At 46.9% G+C, this 18,184-nt stretch overlaps 1 protein-coding gene across 1 annotated transcript in view; it reads right to left on the reverse strand.

The window, feature by feature from the left end:
* Positions 1 to 18,184, reverse strand: part of PHC2 (polyhomeotic homolog 2) — a 58,935-nt gene that overhangs the window by 25,534 nt on the left and 15,217 nt on the right. Inside the window, exons 2-6 of the mRNA XM_081871462.1 lie at positions 16,645 to 16,870; positions 5,670 to 5,828; positions 3,301 to 3,378; positions 2,944 to 3,108; positions 205 to 354 (exon numbers count right to left, since the gene is read on the reverse strand). Coding sequence (XP_081727588.1) covers positions 205 to 354; positions 2,944 to 3,108; positions 3,301 to 3,378; positions 5,670 to 5,828; positions 16,645 to 16,870 — 778 coding nt within the window. The remainder of the gene's footprint in view (positions 1 to 204; positions 355 to 2,943; positions 3,109 to 3,300; positions 3,379 to 5,669; positions 5,829 to 16,644; positions 16,871 to 18,184) is intronic.

The following is an 18,184-nucleotide window of genomic DNA, read 5'->3' on the forward strand; positions in this document are numbered from 1 at the left end:
TACAGTACTGTCTATACCAACCGGCAGCAGTGCCCCAAGGTTTTGCACCTGGAGGGGGGGTCTTCCAGAAGCTGGGGGTTGAACCTGAGACCTTGTGCCTGCAAATCATGCGCCTTAAAACAGTGAGCTGTGGCTTCCCTGCCCTTCTTTCTCCCTGCTAAAACCGCAGAGACACACCCAGACCCTCACCCTCCTGGTTCTTACCTGAGCTGTGGTGGTGGATGGCTGGGTGGTGGTGGCCCCCTCAGGCTGCACCGCAGCAACCGTGGCCGTGGGCGTGAAGATGAGCTGCGGGGAGAGAGGGAGAGCACGGCCTAGGCTCCTAGCTACTTGCACAAGGTTACTCTGCTGAGCCTGGAAATCACAGGAAACGGGTCCCCTTATACATCACCCGTTGCCGTCCCAGCAGAGAGATCACAGCGTGGGGGGGGCTGGGGGGGAGCAGCCCCAGGAAACCACAACCATGCGGGACGGAGGGGAGGGATGCACCAAGGAGCATGCTCAAGGACTCCATGCGTTGGGGGCCAGGTTCAACGTCCTTGTCTTAATTTACAAAGCCCTGAACCACTTAGATCCAGCGTACTTCAGGGATCGCCCGAAACCTTTATCCCAGCTAGATCACCGAGATCATCTACTGGAGCATTGTTGGCCATTTCCTGATTTTGCGGATCTCGTTTGACAACTATGAGAAACCGAGCCTTTAGTGTCACCAGCCCAGTCCTATGGAACTGCCTGCCACTAGAGATTCGGCAAGCGCCTTCTGCTACAACTTGTAAATGCCTGCTGAATACTTTTCTATTCCATCACGTCTATGCAGGCAGTTAAGAATACATGTTTCCATAATAGCTGATTTCCAATTTCAACTTTTTAAATATAGGTCTTACTCTATGGTTTTTAGGTACTACTGTTGTAAACTCCTCAAATATTTTTTGTGCATAGCGGTATATACTTTCATATTATGTATAAATAAAGTGGTTGCCTCTGAACTTTGGGACACTCTTTCCAAAGTTACGCCAAACGGATAAGCAGGAATGAAGAATAGGGATTCAAAACGCATATGCTTATTTCTTATATTTTTCCAGGAAGGTGATACAATGGAGCTTAAAATCAGAAACAGATTTTTCACAGACCACCTTAGTTGTGTATTTGGGATGTGCAGTGTTTCTTAAGTTTACAAACCAAGATGCCACCTCACCCAGGAAAGGAAGCAAAAACAGCAAAAAGCTATTAGCTGCTTCAGTAAGACACAGGAGGGGGGAATTTCTCCTGGAGCAGACTGTAAGGGGAAGAGGAAAGCATATACTGCAACACTTTGCAAGGCAACACATTTGCAAGGGTAACTAGAGAGGTCATAGTTTTGTCCATTATCAAAGTGTGACCATATTTTTTTAAAAAATATATGCCAGAATTGGAGTATACTGAATAGGTTAAAAAAAAAACACCTAGTGTGTGCATGTTCCACATCTAAAAATAGAGGCTCACTGTCCAAATTCAAACCACAGTTTATTCCATTTTAAGAGCATTTTCCCAACTGTTAATTTCTGCATTATATCTGAGCCACTTCAAGAAATATGGTGGAATACAGTGTAAGCTTAGCACTCATTTCTGTGTTATTTGCAAATTGTCCCCCCCCCCGAAGCAAATTGCACTGAAATAAGAGCTAAACGTGCTCTTATGTGAAAGCTCATATGTATCAAGGAAATTAACTGATAGGGGAAAGTTGGGAAAATGGAATAAACTGCCACATGAAGGGAGCCACAGTCTGTGCATGGGAACTTCTGAATGGGCCTCACTGCAAAACCATACTCTCGAGAGATTCGGAACCAATTCCGACGCCCTCCACCACCTTCTCCATACCACCATCACATCAAAACCGCAGGAAAACCTGAATTACTGCATTGCACACCATGTGGGCCTTCTCTTGTGCTAGATCTGGAAGCGGCATTTAGTGCAGAATGCTGCAGCACGGTTGCTGACAGAAGTGAGGCCTTCTCAGTATATAACAACCACACTCAGAAATCTACACTGGTTGCCGATTTGCTACCAGGCAAAGTTCAAGGTATTACTACAGTGGTACCTCTGGTTATGAACTTAATTCGTTCCAGAGGTCCGTTCTTAACCTGAAACTGTTCTTAACCTGTGGTACCACTTTAGCTAATGGGGCCTCCCACTGCCGCCACGCCACCAGCGCACAATTTCTGTTTTCATCCTGAGGTAAAGTTCTTAACCCAAGGTACTACTTCCAGGTTAGCAGAGTCTGTAACCCGAAGTTTTTGTAACCTGAAGTGTTTGTAACCTGAGGTACCACTGTATTAGTATATAAAACCCTTAACCTGGGACCAGTTTACCTGTGAGGTTGCCTTACTCCTGCGGTGCTGGCACTGTTACTTGTACCCCGTAATACCCACATTTGTTAAGGAAGCCATATTTTAGAGAGGCAGACCCTACCCTCTGGAACTCCCTATCTATTGATGTCAGCCAGGCACCTTCGTTGTACTCTATCCAGCGTCTACTAAAAACAATTTTGTTTCAGCAATCCTCCCCAGGAATGTAGATGTGAGATTTAATCTGTTTTTAGTTTATTGTTGCTTTTATCTTTTGAACATTTTAAAGAACTGTTTTCTACTGATCATTTTCTTTTCTTTTTTTTAATTCTCATTGTAAATAGCTTTTGAGGGTATTTCTTTTTTCAACCGACAGGTGGTGTGTAATTCTATTAAATAAAAAAATTAAATGCTCAGGCTGGTGTAGAATGGGCAGAAGAACCGCCGGGGTGGTACCCAAAATAGCAAGGTTGTTTCAGCACCACCAGGATGATGTTCCCTTCCCAGAGCCTCCCCAGATGTACTAGTAAGGCACACACCATCTCCCAATAAGCTGTCAGCTCCCCTGGAGGTACCCAGCTGGCACAAACAGGGGATTCAAGATGCTCTGCCAACTTACCATCTGAGCCCGCAGGTACATCTGGGCCTGGCTGGCGGTCAGCGTGGGGCTGCTGGCGTTGCCCAGGAGTACGGCTTGCTGGGCTATGCCAGAGGCGGCTGCCGAGTTCACACCCTGGGCCCGGTTGATCAGCTGGGCGGCAGCTGGGGACGTCGCCAGGTTTATCTGGGATGGGGGTGGGGGGGAGGAGAGGAAAGACAGAAAGTGGTGCAGTGAATCTGGATGATGGCATGGAAGAGGAGATGGGGACAGACCCATCTGCACCAGCAAAAGTGGAGCGCATAAGGCCCCAGCTCTGTGGGGCAACGGAAACCCCCACAGCAGCCCTGCAGAGAGAGGGGCAGACTCAAGGCTTACCGTGGACTGCTGGGGCGGGGTCTGCGTGGGCCCATTGTTGCTGGACGAGGTATTCTGCCTGTTGGCTGCCAGACTTGCCTGGAAGGGCAAGCAGAGGGGGGATAAAGCAGAAATCAGACATACTGAATCCAAATTGCCGTGATTCCTGCAATGTGGGGGGAGGGGTTGGACTAGATGACTCTATGATAAGAACATTTGCCCATTTACTTCACCGGTCGGCAGAGGCTCTCCAGGCTTTCTGGTGTGGGGCATTCCCAGCCCTATACCAAGGCTTGAACCTGGGACCTTCCCAGGGTCAGAATGTAAGAAGAGAGCTTGCTGGATCAGACCAAAGGGGGCACATCTAGTCCAGGATCCTGAACCAACAGATGCCCCAATGTGAAATCTGCAAGAGCCCTCTCCCCTCCTGTTTGTGTCAGTTTTGGAGACACTATAAAAGGAAATTTTTAAAAATCGTAATGAACATAAATGACATGTTGTACCTTATTTTGCCAATGCGCCTTGAGACCTTTCGTTGCACAAAGGAACTGACAAATGAAATCACTATTCTTATCATTAATAATATTAATAAGAACGGCAATGCAGACGTGTGAACGACCCAGTATAAATGATCCACTGCTCATGTACTATTCTTGCATTTAAAAAAGTTATTTGTTTCCATTTCATATATGCTGCTCAATCGTAAGAACCACAAAGCAGTTCACAGAAAGTATGAAACAATCAAATTATAAACAAAACCAGCCTCGAAAACAGATATGTAATAAATTCAAAGAATGGTTAAAATCAAAGATAAACTAAAAAATAGATTAAAGCACATGTCAGCTTCTATATACCTGAACAGGCTTGGTGAAACAAAAATGGTTTTTTGCAGCTGCCTAAAAGAGGATGGCAAAGGCACCTGCCTGGGGTCAATAGGCAGGGAGTTCCAAAGTGTGGGCGCCACCACACTAAGAGATAGGTTTCTTACAAATGCAGAACCCTATGTGGCACCTGTATCAGTGCCAGTTGATAAGATGACGATTTTTTAAAATCTCGTGAAGATAAAAAAAACCAAACAAAGGTGGCTTCCTGATGTCCATTACATGCATCAAATACATGCTGAAAGAAAAACAGCTCGCCAGTCTGGAGGGGCCCTTTGCTATTATGTAATCAATCATAGAATTGTAGAGCTGGAATTGGACCCCAAGGGTTGTCTAGCCCAACGCCTGGTTAATTTAATTATTATGCATTTAACAGTTGAAATACTTTATTGTCACTTGTACAACTTGTATACAGTGAGATTACACATGCACCCCCCACTCAGCTCTCTTAGTCTTAATTCCCCTCATTTACTGACGCACACCCACCAAACCCAAAAGTCAGTTGCTCTGTTGTTATCTTTACCCTGTTGGTGTGACTAATCATGCTTCCATATCTTCTGCCCGAGGGCCGGCCAGGGTGTGAATCATCCCTGAGAATTTTCCTCACTCTTCTGAGGCAACGTTCTTCCGCAATGTCATCCAGTGGAATCACAGGACAGCCCATAATATCTTGTGCTGTATTCACCACCCTCTGTAGGCACTGCCTATCAGTTGATATCAAACCAGCCTACCACACCGTGATGCATTATGAAAGGTCACTTTCTATTATGGACTGGTAGAAGGAGATCATCAAATGTTGAGTGACATCGGTCTTTCGCAATACTCTGAGATGGAGTCTCTGTTGGGCTTCCTTAACCACCTGGGTTGTATTGATTTTCCAAGTAAGGTCTTCACTGAGATAAGCTCCTAGGAATTTAAAGGAAGAGACTCTCTCCACACAGCCCTCCCCGATGTACAGTGGGGCTAGTTCTCCTCTCTTTCACTGAAAGTCCAACACCATCTCCTTTGTCTTGCTGATATTTAGGTGCAAGTTGTTCCCTAGGCACCATGTAGATATTTTTTTGGACCTCTCCTCTATACACTGATTCATCTCCACCTGTTATTAAACCCATTATGGTGGTGTCATCCGCAAACTTAATAATTGCAGTAGACGGGTCAGATGATGCACAATCGTATGTATACAATGAATACAGCTAGGGACTGAGCACACATTCCTGTGGTGTGCCAGTGCTGATTTTTAAGGAATTAGATGTCACATGCCCAATCCTCACTGTTTGTGTCCAATCTATCAGAAAGTCTTTAATCCAGTCACAGATGGTAGGAGAAAGGTTCATGTCAGTCAGCTTTTTAATGAGGATGTCCGGAAGGATGGCATTAAAAGCCGAGTTATAATCAATAAACAACATCCTGGCTAAAGCAATAGAACAAAATGACCACCTTCCTTGCCCAGAGGATTCCACTTGGAGCAGGACTCCCTCCAGCCCTCTCCCACGAGCCCCAAAGGCCTACCTGCTGGACGGCAGCCAAGCTCTGGAGCTGGGTGCTGCTGAGGTGCTGCTGCTGCAGGGCTGCCGTCTGGAGCATGAGGTGCTGCTGCTGGGCGGCATACATCTGCTGCAGGTATTGTGCGGCTGTGTTGGGCTGGCGGTGCAAGGCCTGCTGGATCACCTGGCGAGAGAAGGACAGCAGGCCGTGAACAAGCTGAGAGGCAAAGACCCAAACAAGAGGCAGCTGGAGGGGCAGGGCGGAGAGGAATTCTTTATCTGAGCTGCAGCTGGGAAGGGAAAGGGTTAACTACCACCCGCCCCTCTGGGTGTGTGTGAAGGGGAAACAGGTCACATTCACACCTTAAGATTAAAGAACTATGAAGACACTTCAAAAGTCATGGCTTCTTCCCCCAGAGGATTCTGGGAGCTGGAGTTTGTTAAGGATGCTGAGCGTTGTTAGGAGACCCACTTGAAGATACAATTCCCAAAGTTCCCTAGGAAGAAGGATTTTTGGCTGATTTTGACCTTATATTTATTTATTTATATTTTTCACACACACACCCCAAAAAAAAGCTTTGCAAATTTTTAACATAGACCTAAATTTACTTTATCCATTCACTTCCCGTCCTCCCCTTCCATGGTTTTCATATCACCCCTGAATGCTGTATATTTCCCATACGCTATTCCATACATCCATTTTAACCTATGTATCTTAATAATGAATGCCGCCACTCGTATTTGAGTCCTGCTCATGTTTTCATCTCACTTAGTAACTCTTTGAATATTCAGTAAAAGGTCTCCCGTCCTTGATGAATTTTCCCCCATTTTGGTCTCTATAATCTTTTTGCTGTTAACCTCGCTGGTTCTGCATTCTGATCTACAGCCTTTTAAATGTGTTTGGGAGGGGGTTCCTGCAGCTGGCAAAAGGCGGGTTCTAAATATCATAATAACCATGGCATATTTAGTCACACCATTGGTCTATCTGAGCATTGTGGCCACCCTGACAGACAGCTGCTCTCTCCAGGGTCCCAGGCAGAGAGACAGGCAGAAATCTTTCCCAGCCCAGCAACCCAAGATCCTTTTAGAACCGAAAATGACTCCAGGGTGGGGAAAGTGTGCAACTCCAATGAGCTAAGGGACCCTCCCCAAAAGGCTGTGTGCACACCATGTGGGATGGGGAGTTAAGTGCAAAGGCAGCTGTGGGCAAAACGGTTTCCCACCCCCACAGAAAAAATAAGGGGGGTGAATAGAGTCTGGGAAATTCAAGCCCCAGGAAAGCATTACCACACCAGGCGTGAAAGCAGCATGTAATCTACATTCAAAGCAATTTGCCACATGGTGGAAGGAGAGGAGAGATGCATCCCATCTTTCTGTGGCCCTTCTCACTGTCACACATTGGGTTGGGGGGGGCACAAATCCCACCCCCTGGCCCTGCAAGCTAAAAGCTGGAGGCACTTTTATGCTCAGAAAAGATTTATGTGGAGGATGCTTAAGAATTATTATGCGTGCACACACACACACACACACTCATTCAGTATAAAATTACAAAACAAAAAGTATGAAAACAAATTTGCCCCAGAAAGAAAACTTAGACCTCATATTGCTGCCCAAGAATATGTGGACTCAGACTACTGCAGAGAAAAGAACTGTCAAGTTATGTGCTTCTAAGAGTGAGGAAAACCTCAGAAATCTCTGCACTGTTTTGTGGAATTCCATTTCTTACGTGCCAAATACAACCAAATAGTGAAATTTGGCTTTCCTGCTGTGTTTTTCTGCTTTTATCTATCTCCATTATCTGTTCTACCTTTATTTTGAAAATGCAACCTCTGTATTGCTCCTGTATTACGTTTTGTAACATTTGGGGTTTTTTGTTTGTATTTTTTTGCAATGTTGATGTTACATTAATGAAAAACTACACACACACACTCTAAAAAACCACCAAGATCACTGATCCAGGAGGGCATTAGAACATTTAAGGCGAGCTCCAGCATTGAGCCGACAAATCTGATGGGTTCCAAAACTCTCCAGGGGGTTGGGGGGGGGGGCGGAAGAAATAGGAGACACCCTGTTTGCACAAGCAGGAAGTTTGCTCCACAAGCAAGACAGCACAGTAGGATCTCACTGAGAAGTGCAAATCATCAAAACATTAAAACTGCAAAACAACAACAAAACCCTAAGCAAGTTTGAAATTCACATTTAAAAGGGTAATCAAGGACGACTTGAGTGCAACAGAAAACAGCAACCTTCTCACTGACACACATCGCAGAATATAAAAACAAGGATATTCACACTGGAGGGAGACCTCTTTACTGAGCTGATAAATAAATCGAGACACTTGAAACTACAAAATTTGCAAAGAGACTGGAATCCTCACACTTGCTCTATAAAATAGAAAGGGTGGGATATTCACTCCTGTTAATAAAATTAAGAGTACCACCAACCTAAAAAAAAGTTTGTTACAGCTACGAAAATATGAAGCCAATACACTGTGTGTGTGTGGATATATAGATATCTATATACGGAATGGCTTGAACCTGTATAAGCAAGACTCATGTTATTAATTATTTTTATTATTTCCTTTTATACTTCTTAACAGTTTATATTTTGTCATAATAATGCAGATCCAATATATTTTCATCTATCTATCTATCTATCTATCTATCTATCTATCTATCTATCTATCATCTATCTATCTATCTATCATCTTGAGAATGACAGAATAAAGGTTTGGATGGGAGTTTAAATACCTCATAGTACTGCCAAGCTTCCACCGAAAGGAGCAGTTTTTTTGGGGGGGGGAGGGGTCAAAGGTTAACCGGCATCAGCAAGGGTCTTGAGAACTTTGACCTTGCAGAGAATTTCTAAGCTGCCTGCAAGGAACGAAATCCTCCATCCATCACTTCTGCCCTCTGCCAGCATTCATGGATACCCCAGGGAGTCTTAAGCAAACCTTCTGGGCACTCCCCACAGCCCCTTCCTTGCTGGGGGAGGGGGGACAATAATGCTAAAGCAATAGATAAAAAAAAAGTTCCTCGGCAGCTTCCTTTTTTAAAAAGAAAGACTTATGTGCACCCAAAACAAGCACCCCACAGAGCTCCAGGGGCATGGCAGACAGTTCTGGAGTTGTTGTAAACAAAAATCTGCAGTTTTTTCCTTATGGGGTATCCAAGAGCCCATGTAGAGTCCTTATGTAGGTTCCCTATTGGTAGAAGAAAATAACAGAGGCCAACCAGAGAATATTGAGAAGCAAAGCAGCTAGTAAGCCTGATCTTTATTGATCTGTTGCAACAGGGTGCTCCCCTCACACGCAGGTAAAGAGGAGGAACCCAGAACCAAGGTGTGCCTGTCCTTACATAGACATTTTAAATTGCCCACCCTGGAGTCCAAGATCACCCCCAGAAACATCATACATACATCACAGAAAGGGTGTAACCCAAGACCACCCCCCACATACCTACATCACAGAAAAGATGGTCTAAAACAGAAATTTGAATGTTGTTTTTCCTGTTTGCTGGGTTATCTGATTGCCTTTCCTGATTGTCTTTCCTGATAGTCTGTCACCAATTAAAATGCTGATTACTCAATTCCTCAGACAATGCGAAGGCTCCCTGACCCCCCTCCCTCCTTGCAGGGAAAACATTTGGTCAGTTTGGGAATCAAAAATGGTTTCAGGTCGGTCTTCCTGTACTGATCTATGTACGTGATTGGTTGGTACATTTACGAACATTTAATATATATCTAAGACGTGGGTGGCGCTGTGGGTTAAAGCCTCAGCGCCTAGGACTTGCCAATCGAAAGGTCGGCGGTTCGAATCCCCGCAGCGGGGTGCGCTCCCGTCGCTCGGTCCCAGCACCTGCCAACCTAGCAGTTCGAAAGCACCCTTGGGTGCAAGTAGATAAATAGGGACCGCTTACTGGCGGGAAGGTAAACGGTGTTCCGTGTGCTGCGCTGGCTCGCCAGATGCAGCTTGTCACGCTGGCCATGTGACCCGGAAGTGTGTGCGGACAGCGCTGGCTCCCAGCCTCTAGAGTGAGATGAGCGCACAACCCTAGAGCCTGTCAAGACTTTAAGACCTTAAAATTCTTATCACAGGGTACAATGCCCGAAAGGGTGACAATATTTGAAGGTTTTACCTTTAAAGCCAAGGAAGAAGGGACATGCTATAGGTGTGTAAGAGGATGCAGGGCACCGAGAAAGTGGAGGGGGAAAAGGTTTTCTCCCTCTCCTCTCCCATCACACCAGAATCCGTGGACATCCAATGAAGCTGAATGTCGGAAGTTTCAGGACAGGTAAAAAGACAGGACTTCTCTATGCAGCACGTAGTTAAACTAGGAAACTCCCTCCCACTGGTGGCAGTGAGGGTCACCAACTTGGATGGCTTTAAAAGAGGATGGGATAAATTCATGGAGAAGGTTGTCCGTGGCCACAATGGCTCTGCTCTGCCTCCATGGTCAGAGGCAGCAATGCTTTTGAATCTTTGTACTCAGGTCCTGCTTGTGGGCTTCCCAATTGGGGCATCTGGTTGGCCACTGTAAGAACAGGATGCTTCTCCATCTATTTACAGAGGCTGCCTGACATGGCCGATTTGGGGCATCACTATGGGATAAGGGGAGGCGCAGAATTGAGCAAATAAAACAGGCTACTTCATCCCATCCCAAACCTCTTTCTGGCTTTTTGCAATTTCATCTCCATATCCGCAGCTGCCGCCTACAAACCAGCCTTTGCAGACATAAAGAGGACTAGAAACTTGCCTCAAAAATTAAACCAGAACGAAAACAAAGACCCTCGCTATGCTGAATTCTGAGCCAAGCAGCTTTTTCAATGCAAAATACACGCACCAAGCGGCAATTTAACTAGAGAGCCAAAGGTGCGAATGGGACATATTTCAACCCAGAAACACAGCCAAAGCTGAGGACACACTTTCCCAGCCTCCTCCCACCCCACCCCGGGGGTGTGTGTGTGATATACTTCACAAGTGACCCCCACAAAACACAAGCAACAAGCAAGCAGGCAAGAAAGCCATAGACACAGCTACACAAACAACCTGGATCTTTAGCTCTGCAACAATAACAGTAATAAACCTTCCTCCCCTGGAAGCATCAACATAAATGGCTTGGGGGACCATGATCTTTTCCCACCCTTATAACCCCTCATCAAGGAGAGAATCACACAGGGGTTGCCCCTTTGGTTCCCTTCCAACTCTACAATGCTACAATTCCCACAAACACAAACTCTCCTGGCAAGATACAACAATGATTTGGTGGGCAGAGTACATAGGAAACTGCTGTGATAGGAAATTTGAGGTCTTAGATATATGTTAAATGTTCATAAGTGTACCAACCAAGCACGTACATATGGTAGATCAGCACAGGAAGACCGACCTGGAACCATTCTTGATTCCCAAACTGTCCCCAAAACTGACCAAATGTTTTTTTTCTGCAAGGTCAAAGGAAAATGGAAAAGCCTCCCCATTGTCTTTTCCTTCACAAATCCTGTCTTAAGGATATGTCTGTGTTTGAATAGGGTGAGCCTGTAACCTGACTCAGGAACTAAGTATTTATCATTACTGAATATTTATCATTACAAAAGACTGGCCAGGCTCCCCATGGTATCTAATCAAGTAAGCAGGCAATCCAATCAAGTGACCATTAAAGAGGTAACCTGTCAGACAAGATAAACAAGTCACTCAGATTTCTGTTTTGTTGTTGCTGTTTAGTCATGTCCGACTCTTCCTGACCCCATGGACTAGAGTCCGCCAGGCCCTCCTGTCTTCCACCGCCTCCCGCAGTTTGGCCAATTTCTGTTTTAGACCACCTTTTCTGTGATGTAGGTGTGTGTGGGGTGGTCTTGGGTTACACCCCTTCTGTGATGTATGTAAGATGTATGGAGGGGTGGTCTTGAGCTCCAGGGCAGGGAATTTAAAATGTCTATATAAGGCCTTGCGCGCCATTGTTCTGGGTTCCTCCTCCTTTCCTGCGTGTGAGGGGAGCACCCTGTTGCAACAGATCAATAAAGATCAGGCTTACTAGCTGCTTTGCTTCTCAATATTCTCTGGTTGGCCTCTGCTATTTTCTCCTACCAATAGGGAACCTACATAAGGACTATATATGGGCTCTTGGATACCCCATAAGGGAAAAGGGGCTGATTTTGTTCACAACACTGCCTTCCACTGAGCCAAACTGTTGGGTCCTTCTAGCTCAGTACTGTCTACACTGCCTGGCAGAGGCTGTCCGAGATTTCAGGTAGGGACTCTTTCCCACCTCTACCTGGAGATGAAGTGGGGGATGGAACCTGGGACCTTCTGCATGCAAAGCCGGGCCTCCATCACTGGGCTCCATCCCTTCCCCATTTGCAAGATACCGTGGAGCTTAAAATAGGAAGGCCAATTCAACCCCCCCCCCTCACTTTTAGGGCACAGAGCTACTTCCCTGCACCAGTTGCAAGCCTTTGCAACAAAAGCAAAGAAAGGGTTGAGGGGAGAACCTTTTCCCAGCATCTCGACCATCTTGTGGCAGAGAGTTCCATAGGATGGTGTGGCCTGGCATGAACACACACACACACACACACACACACACACACACACCGCTTTTGTTCATAGGACCTGGGAGAGACCAGGGTTCAAATCCCCACTTGGCCATGAAGCTCACTGGATGACCTTGGGCCAATCACTCGCTCTTAGCCTAACCTACCTCACAACGTTGTTGTGGGGTTTAATTGAGAATTTGGACCTGAGAGACCAAGGTTCAAATCCCCACTTGGCTATGAAGCTCACTCAGGGGCCAGTCACCGCCTCTTTCAGCAAAAAACACCACATATGCCATCTTGAGCTCCTTGAGCAAAAACAAATGGCCTATAAATGCAATAAAAGAAATAAACAAACTCTCTTGGAGCAGGCAGGGAATCACATTTGTGCTTCCAATGCTCGCCACCCCCCAACTGGGAAATGCAGGACCCTGGCAGCTTCCAAGCCAAGGGAGGGGACCCCATTCCACCCTCTCGACCCCCCAGAATCATGCAGTCTTCTGGACAGAGAAGCTGTCGAAAGCTCTTGCAGAAAATGCGGGTACTTACGCCCCGTGGGGAAGACCCAGGACAGCTGGGCCTCTTCAAGGACTCCGGGATGAGAGGCCTCAGACGATGGGTGGCCCAGGAGGGTGAAGAGGCAGGCAGACCCAGCAGCAAAAGCTAAGAGCCTCTTTGCACAAGGAGATCCTAACACACAGCTTTGGGGGACATGATACTCAAAGGACGAAAGGAGTTCTCCTGCCCAGCCCCCTTGCTGCCATCCACGCCCCCAATTCCTCTGGCCCCAGATTTCCCCGCTTTCCAGAGGCTGTCTCCAGGAAATCCCCGCCTCCCTGGGTGAAGACAAAGGTGACCCTTGGCCTTTGGCCTCCGACCCCCACGAGCAAGGGGGGCGGGGAGCTGGAGAGGCGGCCCAGGATAAAGTTTCCATTCAGCACCTTGCAAGGATGCAGGAGAATCCGAAGCGCGGCTCGCTTCCCACCCACCTCCAGAAGCAGCCTTGACCAAAGGAAATTCCCATTTTTAGATGAAAGCAAAACCAAGAGAGGGGGGGAATCAAACCCACACAGCATGGAAACAAAGAAGATCTCTGCTCAGGAGCAAAAAAATGGGGGCATTTTAAAGAGAGACTGCAATTTGTTTTCCTTTAACAACACAGGTGTGTATCTAGACAAACTGGGACTGCACAAACTGGAGAAGAATGAAATTGTATACAGTATTTAATCAGATCCTTAAAAAAAAAAACAACCACCAGAGAAATAAATAGTTTGAAACCCAGGAAGGCTCCTGGTTGGGACAGCTATATAGGAGGGGATATATATATATATATATATATATATATATATATATATGTATATGTATATGTATATGTATATGTATATGTATATGTATACACACACACAAAACCAAGTTCCTACCATTTTCCTGGTATTTTGTTTAATGGTACTAGGCAAGATGGACGCACTCTGGGTTCTTGGAGGGACCCCCTATCATTATGGTTCTACCCAACCCAAACAAAGATGTTGAATAAATGGACACCTACAGGCCAATCTCATTATTAAACATAGATCCAAAGCCTTTTCCCCAGCATCCTGGCTGAGAGACAGGCATTGCTTGCTCCCAGCTGCACACAGGAAGACCAAGCTGTTTCATTTGTAAACGAACCATCTCAAACGGATTTTTAATCCAAAACTTCAAAGCTAAGGAAAAAGCAGGCTCTCTTTGTGTATCGGAAAATGAAGAAAAACCCCCCACTATTGTTATTTTAAAAAGGGGTGGGGGACTTAAAAGCCTTGGAAGGTGACCAACTCTACTTCATTGGAGGTTTTTAAGCAGAGTTTGGGTGGCCACCTGTTAGGGATTCTTTAGCTGCGACTCCTGCATTGCAGGGGGTTGGACTAGATGACCCTAGTGGGTACCTTCCAAGTCTATGATTCTACTATTTCATCTTACTGCAAACTGCCTTGGTAGATTTGGGCTGGGAAGCGCTTTAGGTAAAGGTAAAGGGACCCCTGACCATTAGGTCCAGTCGTGGCCGACTCTGGCGTTGCGGCGCTCATCTCGCTTTATTGGCCGAGGGAGTCAGCGTACAGCTTCCGGGTCATGTGGCCAGCATGATTAAGCCACTTCTGGCGAACCAGAGCAGCGCACGGAAACGCCGTTTACCTTCCCGCCGAAACGGTACCTATTTATCAACAGTGGTACCTCGGGTTTAGTACTTAATTCATTCCGGAGGTCTGTTCTTAACCTGAAACTGTTCTCAACCTGAGGTACCACTTTAGCTAATGGGACCTCCTGCTGCTGCTGCGCTGCCGCCACACAATTTCTGTTCTCATCCTGAAGCAAAGTTCTTAACCCGGGGTACTATTTCTGGGTTAGCGGAGTCTGTAACCTGAAGCGTATGTAACCTGAAGCGTATGTAACCCGAGGTACCACTGTACTTGCACTTTGACATGCTTTTGAACTGATAGGTGGGCAGGAGCAGGGACCGAGCAACGGGAGCTCACCCCATCATGGGGATTCGAACCACCAACCTTCTGATTGGCAAGCCCTAGTCTCTGTGGTTTAGACCACAGCGCCACTCGCATCCCTCCAGTTGGCAGATAAAAAATAAAAAATAAAAAATCCACAGCTGTTGCCAACCAACCAAAACTTCCAAATAACTAAATTAAAACTGGGAGAACAAAGCAAACAAGAGAGAGAGAGAGAGAGAGAGAGAGAGAGAGAGAGAGAGAGGCAGCAGGTGACCCTCCTTCCAGGGCAGAACTGTTTGGCCCATTGGCTGGTTTTTAGATGGCTCAGCCAGAGACATGGCAGAACGATTTGCTCTCAGAGGAGGCTGCTCATTACACTCCTGAACGAGTCCCTGCTCCAAGGTGGCCATCTCCCAACCAGGAGGCATGCTAAGATCAGCAGCTCATGAAGGAGAAAACCACAGCAGGCTCCTCTTAGGATGGGTTATCTCCCAAATGTCCAGCATTTGACAGTCATCAAGGCACAAATCCCCTTCGGTCATTAATTTTGCATGGAGCATCAGCTGTTCTCTCAAGTCAGAGACAAACACACACACACACTCAAGAGGTTACATGCAACTGCTCCCGAAGATCCACTAGGGGGCGATGCTGCCTCACCGATACCAGATAAAATTGATGCGTAAATAAAATATTCGGTTCAGATTCCATACATTACAGCACAGCCAATTCTGCAGTTCTTGGTGGTTCATTCATGGAAAGGCTCAATGAGTTCAAACTCGCCTTATTATCCCTTACACACCCAGTAGCTCACTGCAGTTTGCGGGAGAGTTTCCGCAGTCCACTCTGCAATAACTCAGAGCAGGGCTTTTAGTGTGGCTGCCCCTGCCCTGTGGAATAGCATCCCTAGGCGCCCACTAGCTCCACTTTCTGGAAACAGCTGAAACCGTTTTTGTTCTGACCGGCTTTCCCAGCTGGAAAAAAAGGGGTCTTTACCATCAGTCTTTGTTTTAAATGGATTATGTTGTTTTTCTGTGTTTCTAACTGTTCTTAAATATCTTATAGGTAAATCGACTTGAGACAGTGGTTTAGAAAACGATTTAAAAATCAATCATAATAAATAGAATAATAAGGAGGATGACAACAATGACAACAGGAGTCAATAGTCCAGATTTTCCTTGATATTGTGTGTGTGTGTGTGTGTGTGTGTGTGTGTGTGTGTGTGAAAGTAAGTAGGCATTGCATAGGCCTCCTGAATGGGAGTCAGGTTGCCACGCTGCAAGGGCTCTATTGGCCTGACCCATCAGAGATGTTCTTGTATTCGAACAGCCCCAAATGGCCCAGGCTGCCTATGCTTCCACACGCTCCCACATCTGCAAGAGGCAGCATGGTGTAGTGGTTAGAGCACTGGGCTAGGACCCAGGAGAGACCGGGGTTCAGATCCCTTCTCATCCACAAGGTTCACTGGGGGACATTGGGTAAGTTACTATCTCTCAGCCTAACCTACCTCATAGGACTGTTGTCAGGATGAAAAGAAACTAACAAGGGGCAGGACGGGGCAACCAAGTACTTTGCCTTGAGATACATGGGGGGAAAGGCAGCGTATTAATCTACTATAAGTGAGAGTCAAGGTTGTGGGGCTAGTGAGTTGGACCAGGGAGAGAAGGGTTCAAATTCCCACTCATAGGCCGTGAATCTCCCTGGGTGCAACCTCGGGGGCCAGTTGCTGACCTCTCAGGCTAACCTACCTCACAGGGTTGTTGTGAGGACTGAATGAAGAAAGGGAGCGCCTTGTATGCCAAGGGCAAAACGGAGACGGGGGAGAAAAGTGGGATATACTGTAAATGTAATAAAACAACAATACAATATGCACAACTCCTCAGCTGGATCAGACACAAAGGCAAGCAGGGAGTGGATTATCCTGGTTCAAGCCTGGGCGTCTTCTCCCCATCTGCCTTAGCTCCTCCGAACAGGAGGGCCTTTCCGCCCTCTTCCACTTACCTGAACGGTCTGGCGATCGGGGATCCCTCCGTACACAGAGATTTGTGGCCCTGCCTGGCGTCCATTGCTGGTGGCCGTGGCTGCCGTGGCGCTGCTGGTCGGAGGGGGGGCTGGCAGCTGCTCGTTCTCCATGGTAACCATCCAGGGCACCCGAGAGGCGGCAGAGGACGGGCGGAGGAGGCCAAGATGGCGGGGTGCGTGGGTGCGGGTGGCCAGCCGGCTACAGCTGTGAGGAGATGAAAAAGCAGGTTACCAAAGGATTCACCCTGAGAGCAAAGCTCACCTCATAAGAACGTCAGAGGAGCAACTGGGATTCAGAAGCATGGCTGCCTTTGACTGTTAAGGGCATTATGGCGAATAGCCATCGACAGCCCTCTCCCTCCATGCATTTGCCCAATCCTCTTTTAAAGCCATCCAGGTTGGTGACTGTCCCTGTGGCAGTGAGTTCCACAGCTTATGCACCGCGTGACGAAGTCCTTTCCTTTATCAGTGCCAAATCTTCCAACGTTCAGCTTCGTTGGATGTCTGAATTTTAGTGTTATGAGTGAGGGAAATAAATGTTTGCCTGTCCGTTTGCTCCATGCCATGTATCATTTTTTAAGCTTCTGCGATGTTGCCGCCTTTTCTCTAAACTAAAAAGCCCCAAATGCCACAACCTTTCCTCATAGGGGAGTCACTCTCCATCCACTTGAAAATTTCCGTGGCCCTTTTCTGAACCTTTTCCAACTCTACAATAATTCTGAAGTGAGGCAGCCAGAACCGTACACAGTATTATTCCAAATACGGTCTCACTGTAGATTTGTGTAATGGCGTTGTGATACAGTATTGGCACTTTAATTTTCAATTCCTTTCCTGATAATCCCTAGCATGGAATTTGCCTTTTGCCCAGCGGCCACACACCAGGCCAACATATTCGTTGAGCTATCTACTACCTCAGCGATGGTGTTGACGGAAGATTTGTGCTCCAAGGCACAAATCAGTCAGGGGCCGGCCGTCCAGAGCTCCTGGCTTGCCCCTCAGAGCTCTCCCCAAACCCCTCCATGGCCAAGCCTTGCACCCTCCTGGAGTTGTTTTGCCTGACTGGAATATGTCCTTGGACTTGGACAAATTCCTTTTGCTTGCCTGGATGGGACACAGATGTGGGAGTCCTGAGAACTAGCCGGCTACGCAAAGGTAAAAATTCACACTTACTGCTCTGCCTATTTTTGCCTCTGCCCCCCCTTCCCCGGCATGTGGACCCTGGAAGGCTGACCAGAAGACAATCCGGTCCTCGGACTGCAAGTTTCCCCGCACCGCTGGACTAAAGAAGGGAGCTTCTGGTCCCAACCATTTACGAAGCTTGTTGAGCAGCGTAGGGCACACAACCATAAGGGAGGTTCCGGAAGGACGATGCATAAATTCATAGAATCACAGAGTTGGAAGGGACCCCCAAAGGTCATCCAGTCCAACCCCTTGCAATCCCAGCTAAAGAATTCCTGACAGGTGGCCATCCAGCCTCTGTTTTAATACCTCCAACCACCGCCTTCTGAGGGAGTCCATT

Source organism: Podarcis erhardii (assembly GCF_964252035.2).
Source record: "Podarcis erhardii genome assembly, chromosome: 7".
Lineage (NCBI taxonomy): Eukaryota > Metazoa > Chordata > Lepidosauria > Squamata > Lacertidae > Podarcis > Podarcis erhardii.